The 13,484-nt window shown below is 47.4% G+C and overlaps 1 protein-coding gene across 1 annotated transcript in view; it reads left to right on the top strand.

The window, feature by feature from the left end:
- Positions 1-1,002: 1,002 nt before the first annotated feature.
- The window catches only part of LOC119387106 (retinal guanylyl cyclase 2), a gene marked incomplete at its 5' end in the record, with an annotated part of 38,408 nt that continues 25,926 nt past the window's right edge, over positions 1,003-13,484 (top strand). The window contains 5 exon segments of the mRNA XM_049413379.1: positions 1,003-1,143; positions 1,461-1,541; positions 3,254-3,430; positions 8,974-9,133; positions 10,902-11,054. Coding sequence (XP_049269336.1) covers positions 1,003-1,143; positions 1,461-1,541; positions 3,254-3,430; positions 8,974-9,133; positions 10,902-11,054 — 712 coding nt within the window.

Here is a 13,484-nt window from a genome sequence, read left to right as displayed (position 1 = left end):
TGCGGGAATGCACCACAGGTCAGAGGCGTTCGCACAAGCCCGTCGTCCTCAAAAAGCACAAGAGTGCCTTCGCTGCCTTGTGGGCCGACGAGAGATGGGGACGGCGTTCTAGTAGCAACAACGATTCCCTGAATTGGTCGTGGGAGGCGCGGCTCGCGGAACTGGAAATGGGAAGCCAACTGGCGACCCTTGACCAGACCCGGCGAGCCGCTGTAGCCAGTGGGGCCCTGGAAGAGGGGCACCACCCACCCTAACCACTCTAAGCCATGACATAAATAAAATGTTTCTTCTCTCTCTCTCTCTCTCTCTCTCTCTCTCTCTCTCTCTCTCTCTCTCTGTGCGGAAAGTGGCCGATTGTCCAGTCGTCGCAGTGCGTTGGAATGTTCTTGTCTCTCCGAGGCAAATCGAGGACAGTGGCACAGCAAGTAGTCGATGTTTTCTTCGGTGCCGCAACCATCGCATTCCGCACTGACAGTCCTCCTATTAACGTTGTATACGCCTTCGTAAAAGCAGCTCCCAACCAATGATGATAGAGAAAATACTTTCGAGTCGACGAAATTCAGATGGAGGTCGGAGTTGCAGTGATGGGTTCAACGTTACGCGAGGCGTTAAATCAATAAAGGGCATGGAGCAGCGCTGTCGATTACGAGGCGATGCCACAAGGCAATCCCGCCGTCTGCTGAGCTATGCTTCGAGTCTCTTGGACGCTAGGGTATAGCATGTACACAACAGCAATTGCCGCGTGACATCATATTCAGGCGTCGTCATTTAACGCCGATACTGTCACGACGTTATTACAACTTTTAACCAACTCTGGGCATCGCAATGTGCCGCAAAACATTGCGACGTCAGACGATTACGTGCACCGACCTCCGCCACCGCCTACTAAAGAGCAACTTAACGTTCATAAACCCTATTCTGAGCGCATTCTACCCTTTCCCCAACTTTCACCTGTCCGCGTTCGGAGGTAAGAGTGCGTGTTCCCGCCTTTCTACGCAGGCTTTCGACGGCTACTACTTCGAGCGTCCCGACATACTGAAGGGCTCCCATGATTCCCTCAGGCAGGCGCACACCAACAGCAGTCTTCAGAGCCTGCACGCCAGTCTCGACGACAGGCCTAATTGCGCAAGGCTAAAGGCGAAGGTTTGTGCCCCTCTATGTATATTGTTCTCATCAGTCTTTTTTCTTGTACTACTCTCCAATTAACGTCGCAAAAAAAAAAATATTTTGTGCCTTCCTGTCTCACTCAGGAATTGCATTTCAATAGACCAATGGTCACTGCTGATAATTCAGTTCTCACTCTGAACTTCTTGCGTTCAATGTAAATGATTAGGACATTCAAAAACGTGGCCTTTGTTGTTTTTCTTGCTTTTTATCCATTTTTACCCATTTTTGACGTATTTATTTTGTTTATAGTCATTATAATTTCCTTTATGTGCTGTCCGTGTTCTTCTTTGCAGGGAGACACAGTTTACCTAAAGTATCTCATAGTCCATAGCGCCTTCGAGATCAAGACGAAAGCTATGAAGCAACTTCAGATCGTAAGTAATGTGCACTACTATTCCCCGTCGTTTGACTTTGGCCATTCATTAAATTACACATGACTTATTTGTTTTCCTTTAAGCCAAAGACAAAGAAGCCCCGCTGTCACTCACAATGATTTTTTGCACAAACCACAACCCCATATTTACTGCACCTCTTTTTATTTTTTCAAGTGACACGGCAACCTATGATTCTACCCTTCGAACTAATAATTTGATGACTGGCGAGACTGGTGGCAGTACATTGCCAGACCACATGTGCAGTGTGTTCGGGACTAAATACAATGCGCAAAGACAGAAACGGATACACGGGAGAACCTAAGGAGCGTTAGCCCGCTCTTAAAAAGCGTGATTCATGTGGTTGGAGGCGAACGCGGGGCCCGATTAAAATGCAGGTGTCACCCATGGCCCTTGTATCCCTTCAATGATACCTTTTTTCACACCACTGCGAATGCCGCAGTGGTACACTGGTACAGCTATTAGCATCGATATTGAGTTTTGTAAAGCGTGCTTTGTTGCACTATTACTCTGTGTGTAACAAAGCCAGCTTTACAGTTGCCCGAACGGGCGAACTGTCACCGAATCCTCGATTATTAAGACAGGCAGGCTTAAAGTGGTCTTACCGACCGATAACAGCTATCAGGACCCAAAAAAATTGGCCGCGTATCTGCGTGCTTCGCGGCAAATGTCGTGTAAAGACGATAGAAGAGGCGCTGCGTGAGATATGGACGCCATCTGGCAATACGTCGGGAAACATGAGTGCTGTGTTGCGTGCTGGTAGTCCCGGCGCAGCAGCAGGCGAAGACCGGCGGTGACCAACGCGACCGGCGGGGACGCCAGCCAGCCCGAAAACGCGGTTTGGCGCGAAGCGCTGAAGCAGAGAAACGTCCGCACTCAACGAGTACTCTCCACACACTCTTTTATTTACACGTCGCCTGGGTAAAACAGGAACGCCAGAGCGGCGCCCACAACCAGCAGCCTGAAGGCCGCCCACAACGCTGCTTTGTCATTTTTTAAATATTTTTTTTCACCTTCTTGGCCTTCTCAAAACTAAAGTTTTTCAACACCAACCCATGGCATTCGTACAGTGCAACAGAACCGAAACCGAAACACAACAATGAGCTCGTGCGAACGGCACGGAGGAAGGCAAATTTCAGCGCAGTCGCATTTTCAGCTTTGTTGAAACAGCGCTCACTAGACGACGACGAAGTAAAAGAAGGCACAGCACAGGCGCTGCCTGTCCTGTGCCTTCTTTTACTTCGTCGTCGTCTAGTCAGCGCTGTTTCAACAAAGATGAACGCATACCAACTCGCTCAAGCTTCCATTCTTATGCATTTTCAGCGCAGCTTAAGAAACTAGGGTCCTTAAAATTACGTATGTATGCATTTTCTATTAAAGGAACACGCCACCTAATACTTACCTAGTGATGTTGCGCCTCAGATATGCATGATATTTACTTTTTGATCGACAACGTTCACAAGTATGAACAGCCGTACCAGTTCAAGACGGCTGGCCCTTGGGCAAGTGGTTCAACTTTGGCCGAGTGGCTGAATCGAGGGACGTGCCGACAAACAGAAAGACAGACAGAAAGACAGACAGACCAAAATTTCTGCGTATAAGTTCCCCAAGAAAGACTATCGTCTTTAAAAATTTTGCGAGTTAAGGATACCGGTCAGTGAGGTGATCTTTAAACAAGGAACCTGTTATTCCAGATGTACGAGATGCGCCACGAGAACATCAATTCCTTCCTGGGTTGCCTGGCGGACCCGTCACAGCCGGCGCTCGTGTGGGAGATGTGCACGAGAGGCTCGCTCACCGACGTGTTGGCCAGCGAAGACATCCGCCTGGACTGGACATTCCGCCTGTCGCTGCTCAACGACCTTGTTAAGGTGCGCAAACATTCGGGAAGCGAAACAAGTTATCGTAAACATGCCGCCCACGCTGAATGTCGCAGTAGGCTGACTCAGTGTCACGGCACGAAGGTTGGAAACTTGGGCATGTGGGTAAGACATAATAAGTAGACAGCGGAACAGACAAGGATTGGCGAAGTCCACAAACGCAGCGCCGTGTGTGTGTTCGCCAGTCCTTGTCTGTTGCGCCGTTCTCACATTCATTATGTCACGGTACCTCAGGACATAAGAATGCCTTAACGTGCAGTCGGGTGCCAAATCTTAACGTGTTGCGATATTTGAGTAAAGGTACAATATTTTAAAACTGTGTGATCCTAATCACCAAAACTGCACAACTGAAATGTTGCTCACGTATACTATAGTGCGGGCCGAATATCTTAACACAAAGATACTGGAATATTACGTATTTTCTACAATTTATAGGAATCTCGAATATTAAGCGCCAAAACCATGATATGATTATGGCGCATGTCGTCGCAGCGGACCCGAGGCTCATTTTTATCCCCTAGAATTATCTAACGTGCACTCGGTAGACTGTAAACGAGCGTCTGTGCATGCCGACGCGGACCCACCACGGTGGTCTAGTGGTTATGGTGCTCGACTGCTGACCCGCGTTCGGGTCGCGGTATCGAATGTCGGCCGCGGCGGCTGCATTTTCGATGTAGTCTGAAATGCTGGAGGTCAGTGTACTTAGGTTTAGATAACGAGACCCCCAGGTGGTCGGAATTTCCGGAGCCCTCTACCACGGCGTACCTCATAAACATATCGTGGTTTTTGGACTTTAAACCCCACCAATTCTTATTATGCGAAGGCACCCGGTATTGATCACGCGACTTCGTGCTCAACAGCGCAACTCCAAAGCCACTTGGCTGCATGAGAGATTTATGTGATTTTTTATGCTCCCGTATTTCTCTTACGGCGACTGTGCGTTTGTAAGTAATGTAGAACCTCTCTTTCAGAAGAAAAACCTTTCCTTCATTGTCGCCTGACCGTCAAGTATGCATCGCCACATCATATTTAAACGTGGCTGACGTTTGTACGTTACGACGTGATTTGGGCAATTCGCTAGGGCGCAAAAACCTCATGTCGAATGAATTGTTCTATCTGTCAAATGTGCTTCACCGTCATTGCTGTTGCAAATTTTGATTTCAAGGTTGCGTTTTTTTCCTCCCTAACCTGCCATCACACATACATCGACGGGGCCTTGCTATAGCTTCGGAAGTTCCTTCTTTATGCTTTGTTTACACAACATGAGCCTGGTTTTGTTCCACCCACTATGGCTGCGTATAACGCCACTGATTGTATCTTTTCGCACCGAGAATGTGAAGCACCCAGTAATTTCACTTGTCATGGGGCTGGCGGTTCTTTTCCCTTTGGACATTGCCTTCACCAAGCATTGAGCTAGTGTATTTACCTGCAGTCATCACTTCTTTTAAGAGCTCTATTGTAGTTTTTGTATGTCGTAATACTTCGTGGCAATGTCTGTACTCTGTCTTTCTTCAACTTTCAAACTCTTTTTTTTTTCTGAATACTTTATGCGATGCCCTGGCGTGTAGATTCAGCACATTTAAGGTGGAAACACTGTGTAGAGGTAGAGTAGACATTCTTATACATCATGTATTAGCATGGGAATACGTACGAATGTCTTCAGTAAAGCTTCAACGTTAGCGCATCAATAAACAATGAGTAATGACCGCCCTGTACTTAGCTGAGGACCGCATTTCGTCAATATGGCTTTGTTTTGTTTAGCTTCACCTCTCGCTTGGCAGCAGCAAACAAAAGCGTTTTATTCTGTCTCGCATTTATTTATCGCAAGGCGCATCTGCCCCCAGACACCGGAAAAGAAAACCTGATTCCTTTTTATCTCGCTTTTGGCTCTGCCTTCTCAGCGTTTCTTTTTTTTTTTTCCCCGCTGCACGTCAACGTAGTACCGAGCTCTCATTTCCCTAATGTCGAAAAAGCGCATCCTTCCGTTTTCAATATCTTCTCCCCCACTCGTATACCGCTGTAGAGGCAGCGACATCAATCATTCACCGATCCCCCCGTTCCATATTTCGAGCTTTTCAACTCCTTGGCAATGATCCGGCGCTGGCTTATGTACCTTCCAAACGATAATAACACCCACACGTACCGCTTCTCGCTGAACTCACCAAGATCCAGCTCCCTATATATATCTCCCTCTCCCTCGCTTTCTCTCTCGCTCTCTTCCTTTCTACTTATTCGCCTTCCCTGAATAAATGACGACATCCATAAGTCAGCGCGCACAAAAGACCTTCGCTTTCTGTTTGTTTTCCCCGACATCGACTGGTGCGCGTCGCTCGGTCAAAAACAAGGATCGCTAACCCTATATCCCTACCAGGGGCGTAGCCAGAAATTTTTTTCGGGGGGGGGGGGGGGGGGGGGGTTCAACCATACTTTATGTATGTTCGTGCGTGCGTTTGTATGTGTGCGTGCCTATATACGCAAGCAAACTGAGAAATTTCGGGGGGCCCCCCAAACCCCCCCCCCCCCCCTTGGCTACGCCCCTGATCCCTACTGCCGTCACTGCCCACCCACCAGTGACGACGATCAAGAGACGCGGCGCCGTTAAGTGTACCAATCGCGTCGTTGCAGCAACTCCATCCTACATGGATTCAGTGGAGAGAGCGCAGCCAGCCCAGCGAACACGCGCTCTCTTCTTGCACCTTTTATCTCTTTCTTTGTGAGTGTGTGTGTGTGTGTGTGTGTGTTTCACTTATACGGCCGGAACTGCTATAGCTAACGCGCCGGGTTCTTCTGCGTCCCCTGTTTCTCGCGGCGTTTACTAGTGATCCTTGGGCGATGGACCTTTCCAACTCCGGAGAGATCATAAAAGTCAAGCGCCGGTATTTTTTCATCACGTCTTTTTTAGTCGCGCAGGGTGTTCTGTTTCCCTTCCTCGAGAACCTTTCTTTGTTTTGTTTGTTTCGTTCCCTTTCCTAGGGCCCTGCCTCCAACGGAAATAAACCAAACTGCTGTCGTGACACTACTCTTTATGTTTGGGGGGAGGGGGGAGGGGCTTCATGCTTTAAGTGCTTGTCGTCGGCTGGCCGAGCGAGTGAGCGAACTAGCGACCGTCTTTAACCTTGCAGTGTCGACATCGATTCACTCGCCAATGTCGCTGAACAGGCACCGCGGCTGTGTTGTCATTTCTCAGCACCACCCTCTCCCGTTCCCTTTCCATCTCTCCTCGTCTCAACGACTACGCGACGCGCATAACCAGAGCTCACGCGGCATTACGTAAAGCGACAGCAGCGCCGCCCATTCGACAGGCGGCGACACGATTCCTTCGCCGTTCGAGACGTACTGACGGTATACCGTACAGCACTCCATTTCGCGCTCACCCAGTGCTCAGAGCAGGCATTCCTGTTTTCCTCGGCTCTTTCCTCCTTGTTACTTATATATTTTTTCTCTTCGGCTTCACCGAAATTCCTCTCCTCGCGTTCTTTTCGCTGGATCTTTCTTCTCCTCACTTACCGCCGATTTCTTGACTTACGCGCGCCTCTTTATACACGGCGTCGGCGGCGGATCGTTCGCTTCTTGATTCAGGCCCTCCCTCCCTCGTACTCTGTAGCCAGCCATCATTTCTCTCGATTTCGGCGCGCGCTCGGCGAATACCCTTATCATTCTTTTAGAAGCTCGGGAGGGGCTTTCGCGTATCGTTCACATACGCCGCCTCACCACCGCCTACAACGCACGCACGAATCCACTGTTCGAATCCCCTTTCTTCGTCTCCTCTCCATCTCTTTTCTGTGTTCCTCGTCTCTTGTTTTCTACCTCTCTTCGCTTGCTGTCTTGTTCTTTTCCGAACCCGCTCGTAATCTCGTTTTCTTGAGCTTTGTTTTCGGGCGCAGGCGAGAAATAAAACCTGCGCGAGGACACATTACGTTTTTTCGCCCCCCTGTCCGATCTCTTATATCTGCTTTCTTTGTTTCTCGACATCCATCTTTCCTCCCGCTTTTCCCTGCGAGTCAAATACGCCCCCGAGGCTTTGGAATGCGCGTCAGTCAAGCTCCGCGAGATCGTGTATACTCGTCTATTTGCCGCGTTGATGGAACGCGCGCCCGAAGGCAGGACGATTGAAAAGAAAATAGAAAGGTTCGAAAATAAACGCAGCTTTTCGCCACTCGACCCGTTTGGTGCCCTCGGCGATACATTCCAACGGCTGAAGCCTGGAGGGACGTTATTCGATACAATCCTCTTCTCTTTTTCTTTCTTTTTCTCCGAGAAAATGGAGCGGGCGAACGCGTCAGTTGAAAAGGACTGAGAGGGTCAGGTTCGTTGAGCGTTATAGGCTCCTCTGTACACTATCGCTGCTTTACTGTCTGAAGCTCTCTCCGACTTACTCGGCAAACATCATCACGGCAAACGTCACGGACGTGATCGAAGACTCGGACGTCTTGAAATCTTAACGTTATTGGCTTGCGTCAAAACAACCATCTGTTTAATTCGTGTTGTTTGTCTTCAAAACATCTCAAGTGATGCTCAAGGACAATTTGAAATATAGATGGTTAGACAAACGCGATCGACTATCGTGCAATGCACTGGATGCGTTCAACTAATTTTTCTACTACGCGTCGAGCCAAGCCATAGTGCTTTCATCCCCGGCTAGGACTCCGTCTTTGGATCTTTGCAATGTGAGCTCGTCCCTTTCCTTCTTCGCTAGTTGTTGATGTCTTCACCGTCGTCGACGCTGCTACTGCTACTGCTGCTGCTGATGATGATAGTGGTGATTTTGGTAATTAATGGCGTCACCTCTCTTATGTGGTGCCCTCAAATAAACAACTAGCTCACCTGAGCCAACAAGAATTTCCAATGTGCATCGGTACACTCCCACACACGTGCGCATATTCACCACACATTTTTTCCCCCTCTCTCTAATCTTTCTATTACACGTTCCCTTTCCTTTCTTCCTTTGTGTCTTGCGTTGTTATCATTGGCTTATCTCTATGCTTTACATCTCGAGGTCACCTGTGCTTGTAATGAGTTTCGGTGCCATCATTCTACTGTTCAGGTATTTTTCGTCATTATTCCGAGCGTCTCGTGCTTGCTACTACCACTTCCTAGTTAACACTCCCGCACACTTTAAATCCAAGTGCTTCTGTGATGCACACGTTCCCTAATTTTCTGACCGGGTGAATATTTTGACGTTTCACTACAATTGGCTGAATCATATCTACAGAGCATCGTTTCCGCAAAACACGCGTTTCTCACGCTTTCCCGGAAGTCGTCTTCCTGAAGCAGCCACGCATGTTCCTTTGAAATCAAGGCACTGCCATTCGCAAGATCGACCACTGTGTGCAATGAAAGGTAAGAAGAATATAGAATCGAAAGATAACACTTTCTGTGAAATAAAGGTCAGTAAATTATCACTTCTTTGTCAGCACGCACGTTTGCATTTGCAACTAATGCATTCGCGGTATACTCACAGTAGTCACACATGCCGAGAACTACCCGTCGATGCGAGCGTTTGGTCTGAAGGTGGCTGTACGTATATGTCGCAGGGTATGAGGTACCTGCACAACTCACCAATAAGACAACATGGACACCTGACGTCACGTAATTGCGTCATCGACTCTCGCTGGGTGCTCAAAATCACCGACTACGGCATGCCCGCTTTCCAGGATCTTCAGGCCATCGCAACGCTAGTAAGATCGGCCAAAGGTAAGCTCCTTGATCACTCTTGTGATACGATCCTTTTTTTTATTTCTCTGATTCCTTCCTATCGAGTAGAATAGCTTATCTGACGCCCTTCTGGTTAATCTCATTGCCTTCTGCCTTACTGTTAAGTTCCTTCCTCCATTTATTCTGCCGGCACATTTTACAATACTGCATAGAAATACACAGAAAGTCTGACCAGCCTATTTCGGCACCATTCCAGTTGGCACAGTCGCACATATTTGAAAAATTTTGGGATTACCCTAAAGTATTACACAGACGCATCTGTACGCAGCCATAGCCAAGGCTCTTCTACAACCCTATTTTGCCCTTCGACTAACGCGAGACGGATGTTTCGAATACCGCATCCATGCTCATCAACAACTGTGGAACTAGCAGTGATTGACGTTGCTATGAAATGCGTGCAAGAAGAATTGAAAGTATCGAAGATCGCCATCTTTACAGATTCCCGTGCTGCCCTAAGCAGACTGTCAAAAAAAAATAAAATAAAATACCCACGGCCAATTTTTTAGTGTCCCGCATTCGTGACGTAGCCGGCATCGCTTGTTAAAGAATAAAGACTCCTCGGGCATAAATGTTCGATCCTTGTTGATCGCCTGTTTCTGAGAGGTTGTGCTGCTCGACGTGACCAGGCCCATCGAGTCTTGCTAACTGTGATGAACGAAGCCCTCGTACGCGTCGTTTGTTTAACTTATATTCTTTCCTTTTTCCTTTCTCCTATCGTCACTTCCTCTATTCCCCCGTCCCGATAGAGTCGTGCCCATCTAGGTGGCTGTGGTCAGCCTGCTCCCTCCCTATTTCCTCTTTGTCCTTGTGTGCTTCTGCATACATATTTAATAATAATATAGTCATTATTATTATTATTATTATTATTATTATTATTATTATTATTATTATTATTATTATTATTATTATTATTATTATTATTATTATATTATTATTAGAGTAATAATGATAATAATCTTCTGCCTATTTGTTCCTTCCTTTCTTTCAGCCTTCCTTCCGTAAAACTCGTTTTAATTGGTCTCTGCCCAGTCACTGTCCACTTACAGCAAATATCGGCGGCCGATTGTCTTTTGTTCACGAGGCACGGATCTGAGATCTTACCGGGGATCGCGTGTAAAGAACAGAGCGTAGTTTGTCGTGTTGAAAGTGGCGGTGCTTCAAGCTGCTTGAAGCTTCGTAATCAGGGAAACACAAAAGAAAATAGACCACAGGGGCACGAACTGCCTTCATTTCCGGTTCCCGCGTCAGAGCTGAAACAGCGACCTCCCCCCCCCCCTCCCCGCCCCCGCAGCCTACCGTTCTCGGCACCGTAGGGTCCCACATACAAGTGCCTTTATCTTAAGTGGCGAATAGGGAACACCACCCCACACCCCAAACAAAGCGCGCAGTGTTCAGACGAGAGAGAAAAATTAAGCCATGGGGAAATGGCCTTTCAAGTACAGCTACAAAGAAAGTAGACAAAACTGAATCCGCTCAACTGGAAGCGGGTTTCGAATCGCACGTTTCACTTGTCATTTCCTGCTCGCCTTTCAGAATCGAGTATGTGGGTATTTGTTTCTCATTGTTTTTATTGCACTTTCTAACGCAATGAGAAATAAGAAGGGAGGAAATGCCACAGTGTGCAGTCTCGCGAAAACGAAGATGGAAACAGAGTTTTGTAGGCAGAAAAGGTCGCAAGAGAAGTGTGAAAGCGGGAGCACGAATCTCATCGTGTCCCATGGGTTTTTCCTTGCTCCGTCGCTCGCAGACTTGCTGTGGACGGCGCCCGAGCTGCTCCGCGGAGACTGCTCGCTGCTGCGTCGTGGCACTCAGGCCGGCGATGTGTACAGCTTTGCCATCGTGATGCAGGAGGTGTTGCTCAGGGGAGACCCCTACTGCATGCTGCCCCTAACGGCTGAAGGTGAGTGCGCACTGCATGCCTGAGCGAGCGTGGGCGGTTGGAGTGGGTGGACCGCCGCCTTGTACATGTTTGCTGTCGGGCGCACGTTGCCACGTGCGACGCCCAGCCCAGCATCCGAACTCGGTTAGCAAATTAACCGGAGTCTTCGCGCGCGAGTACCCAGGGGAACGCTTAGGCAAACATGCAAGTCCGGAGCGTGTCGCCATAAATCCCGGCGTAGTAACAGCTCCGCGAGTGGGTTTGCAAGTGAGTCCGTGTACGGGAGTCCCACTGCGTTTCTTCCACTTCTTAGTTCTTCCTTTGCATTCTTACTTCTCCGTTCCCCATTCTTATTCTTGTTATTCATTTCTCCTACAACAAATACACCAGCGTACTTCTTATTGCTTCTTTCTTTCTCTCTTTTTTTGCTCTTTCTTTCTTCCTTCCTTTCTCCTACTTCTTACTTCTCTTTACTGTTTTTTTTTTTTGTTTATTACTTGTCCTTTTCACTTGTTTTCTCCTTCTCTTCTTCCTCTTGCTAGTTCTCGAATCTCCTTTCTTCTCGCACTACTTCTTTTTACTTTTATTTGTTCTTCCTTCTTCCTCCACTTCTTGTTTACTTCTTTCATCTTCTTGCTTCTTCTCTCCTTTCTTCAACTTCGGCACTTTCACGGACGTTATACAGGAGCCTATACAAAGGGCGCAAACCCGATATTTACCTTGCGGTTAACCTTCCTAACTTTCACATAACCTTTCTCGTTCTATCTATCTATCTATCTATCTATCTATCTATCTATCTATCTATCTATCTATCTATCTATCTATCTATCTATCTATCTATCTATCTATCTATCTATCTATCTATCTATCTATCTATCTATCTATCTATCTATCTATCTATCTATCTATCTATCTATCTATCTATCTATCCAAACAGACAGTTGTCGAAAATATTTGCCTATAGTTCTTTTTTTCTTTTTCACTTTTCTGAGGTATGACTTCGAGACTGGGCGCACGGGGAATGCCAGAAGCTCTACCCACGCGACGCGATCGTTCACGCCTCATTAAGTCTATTTTTGCAGTGTACTTCCCACTCAATCGAGGTGTTATCCGCAGTGAAGCGCTTGTGCCCTTGACAGGCTTCGGACAGGCCGTCACTTGTCGTGCAAGTGCGCGACGACAGATTGGACGCTTCGGTTCTTATGGCCATCGTGGCGACGTGCTTTACGTCACGACAGCGTCAAACATGACGCGAGCAGCGCGCTCGACGTTCTTTGTCCTCTTTGTTCCGAAATGAAAGCGCCGGGAAAGTTATAAACAAATATATCGCAAATATCTCAACAACGACTGGCTCTTTTTACAATCGCGTAAATTATGGTCATCCGTGTGAACCTTTCAGTAATACCACTTTGGCGTGTGCCTTAATGACAGTAATAAAATGTTGAATAATGAACCGTCGTTAGCTATGAAACGAACTGTGGCGCGCCGGTTCACTTATCTATTGGCCTACTATATCAGGGGACAGGGAGAGACGTGACCTCCGTAGCGCTGTGCTTTTAACAGCGGAGTTGTTTATGTCAGCCGTTGGCTGTATTCCCCCCCTCCCCCCCAAAAAAATTATCATCATCATGAACCGGCAAGCGCCGTGTTCGTCCTCTTCTTGTTGTTTGTCCTCTTCCTTATCCATTAATGTCGAAACGAAGCGCGAAGAAAACAGGACACAGTAAAGAACACACAGGACAGGCGCCCAGTACTCTACGTTACTTCAGCTCCTCCATATCCCCTGCTTCGTTCACAGAACACGTGCGCCGATTTGTCCGGCGCATGATTCTGATAACTCTGATGGTTGAGAGAACGAGTACAAAGAGATAGAAAGAGAGGGAGAGAAAGAAAGAGATAGAAAGAAAGGGAAAGAGAAAAATTCTTGGCGAAAAAAATTTTCCTGGCGAGGCGGAATTCGAACCCGCGTTACCCACGACCCGAAGGCGAGCATCGCAACCACTCGGCTATACAGGCACGCTAGCAGAGCCTAACATAGCCTTGCATAGTACAGCATAGCAAGGGGGTAGGAAAGGGGAAGTGAGTGAGAGGAGGACAGATGTGAGTGTTAGAAGGAGGGAAAGGAGGAGAGGTGAGAGTAAAGCATATCATAGAAAGAGAGAGAGAAGTAGAGAGAAAGAAAGGGAAGCAAGACAGAAAGAGAAAGAAAGAAAAAAATCAAAGAGAGAGAGAGAAATAAACAGAGAGAAAGGTAAAAGAAAGAGGAAGCGAGAGAGTGAGAGAAAAGGAAGAAAGAGAAAAAATTGATATAAAGAGCGAGAAAGGTAGAGAGAGAAAGAATTAGCAAGAAAAAGAGACAAAAAATAGATCTAAAAGAACTGAAAGAAACAGAAGAAGAAAGAAATATAAAAATAAACAGAAACAAGGAAGGCCGCCAAGTTCTGCTGTTCA

Source organism: Rhipicephalus sanguineus, chromosome 3 (assembly GCF_013339695.2).
Source record: "Rhipicephalus sanguineus isolate Rsan-2018 chromosome 3, BIME_Rsan_1.4, whole genome shotgun sequence".
In the NCBI taxonomy this organism is placed as follows: domain Eukaryota; kingdom Metazoa; phylum Arthropoda; class Arachnida; order Ixodida; family Ixodidae; genus Rhipicephalus; species Rhipicephalus sanguineus.
The sequence above is the reverse complement of the archived record's forward strand: the minus strand, read 5'-3'. Positions and strand labels throughout refer to the sequence as shown.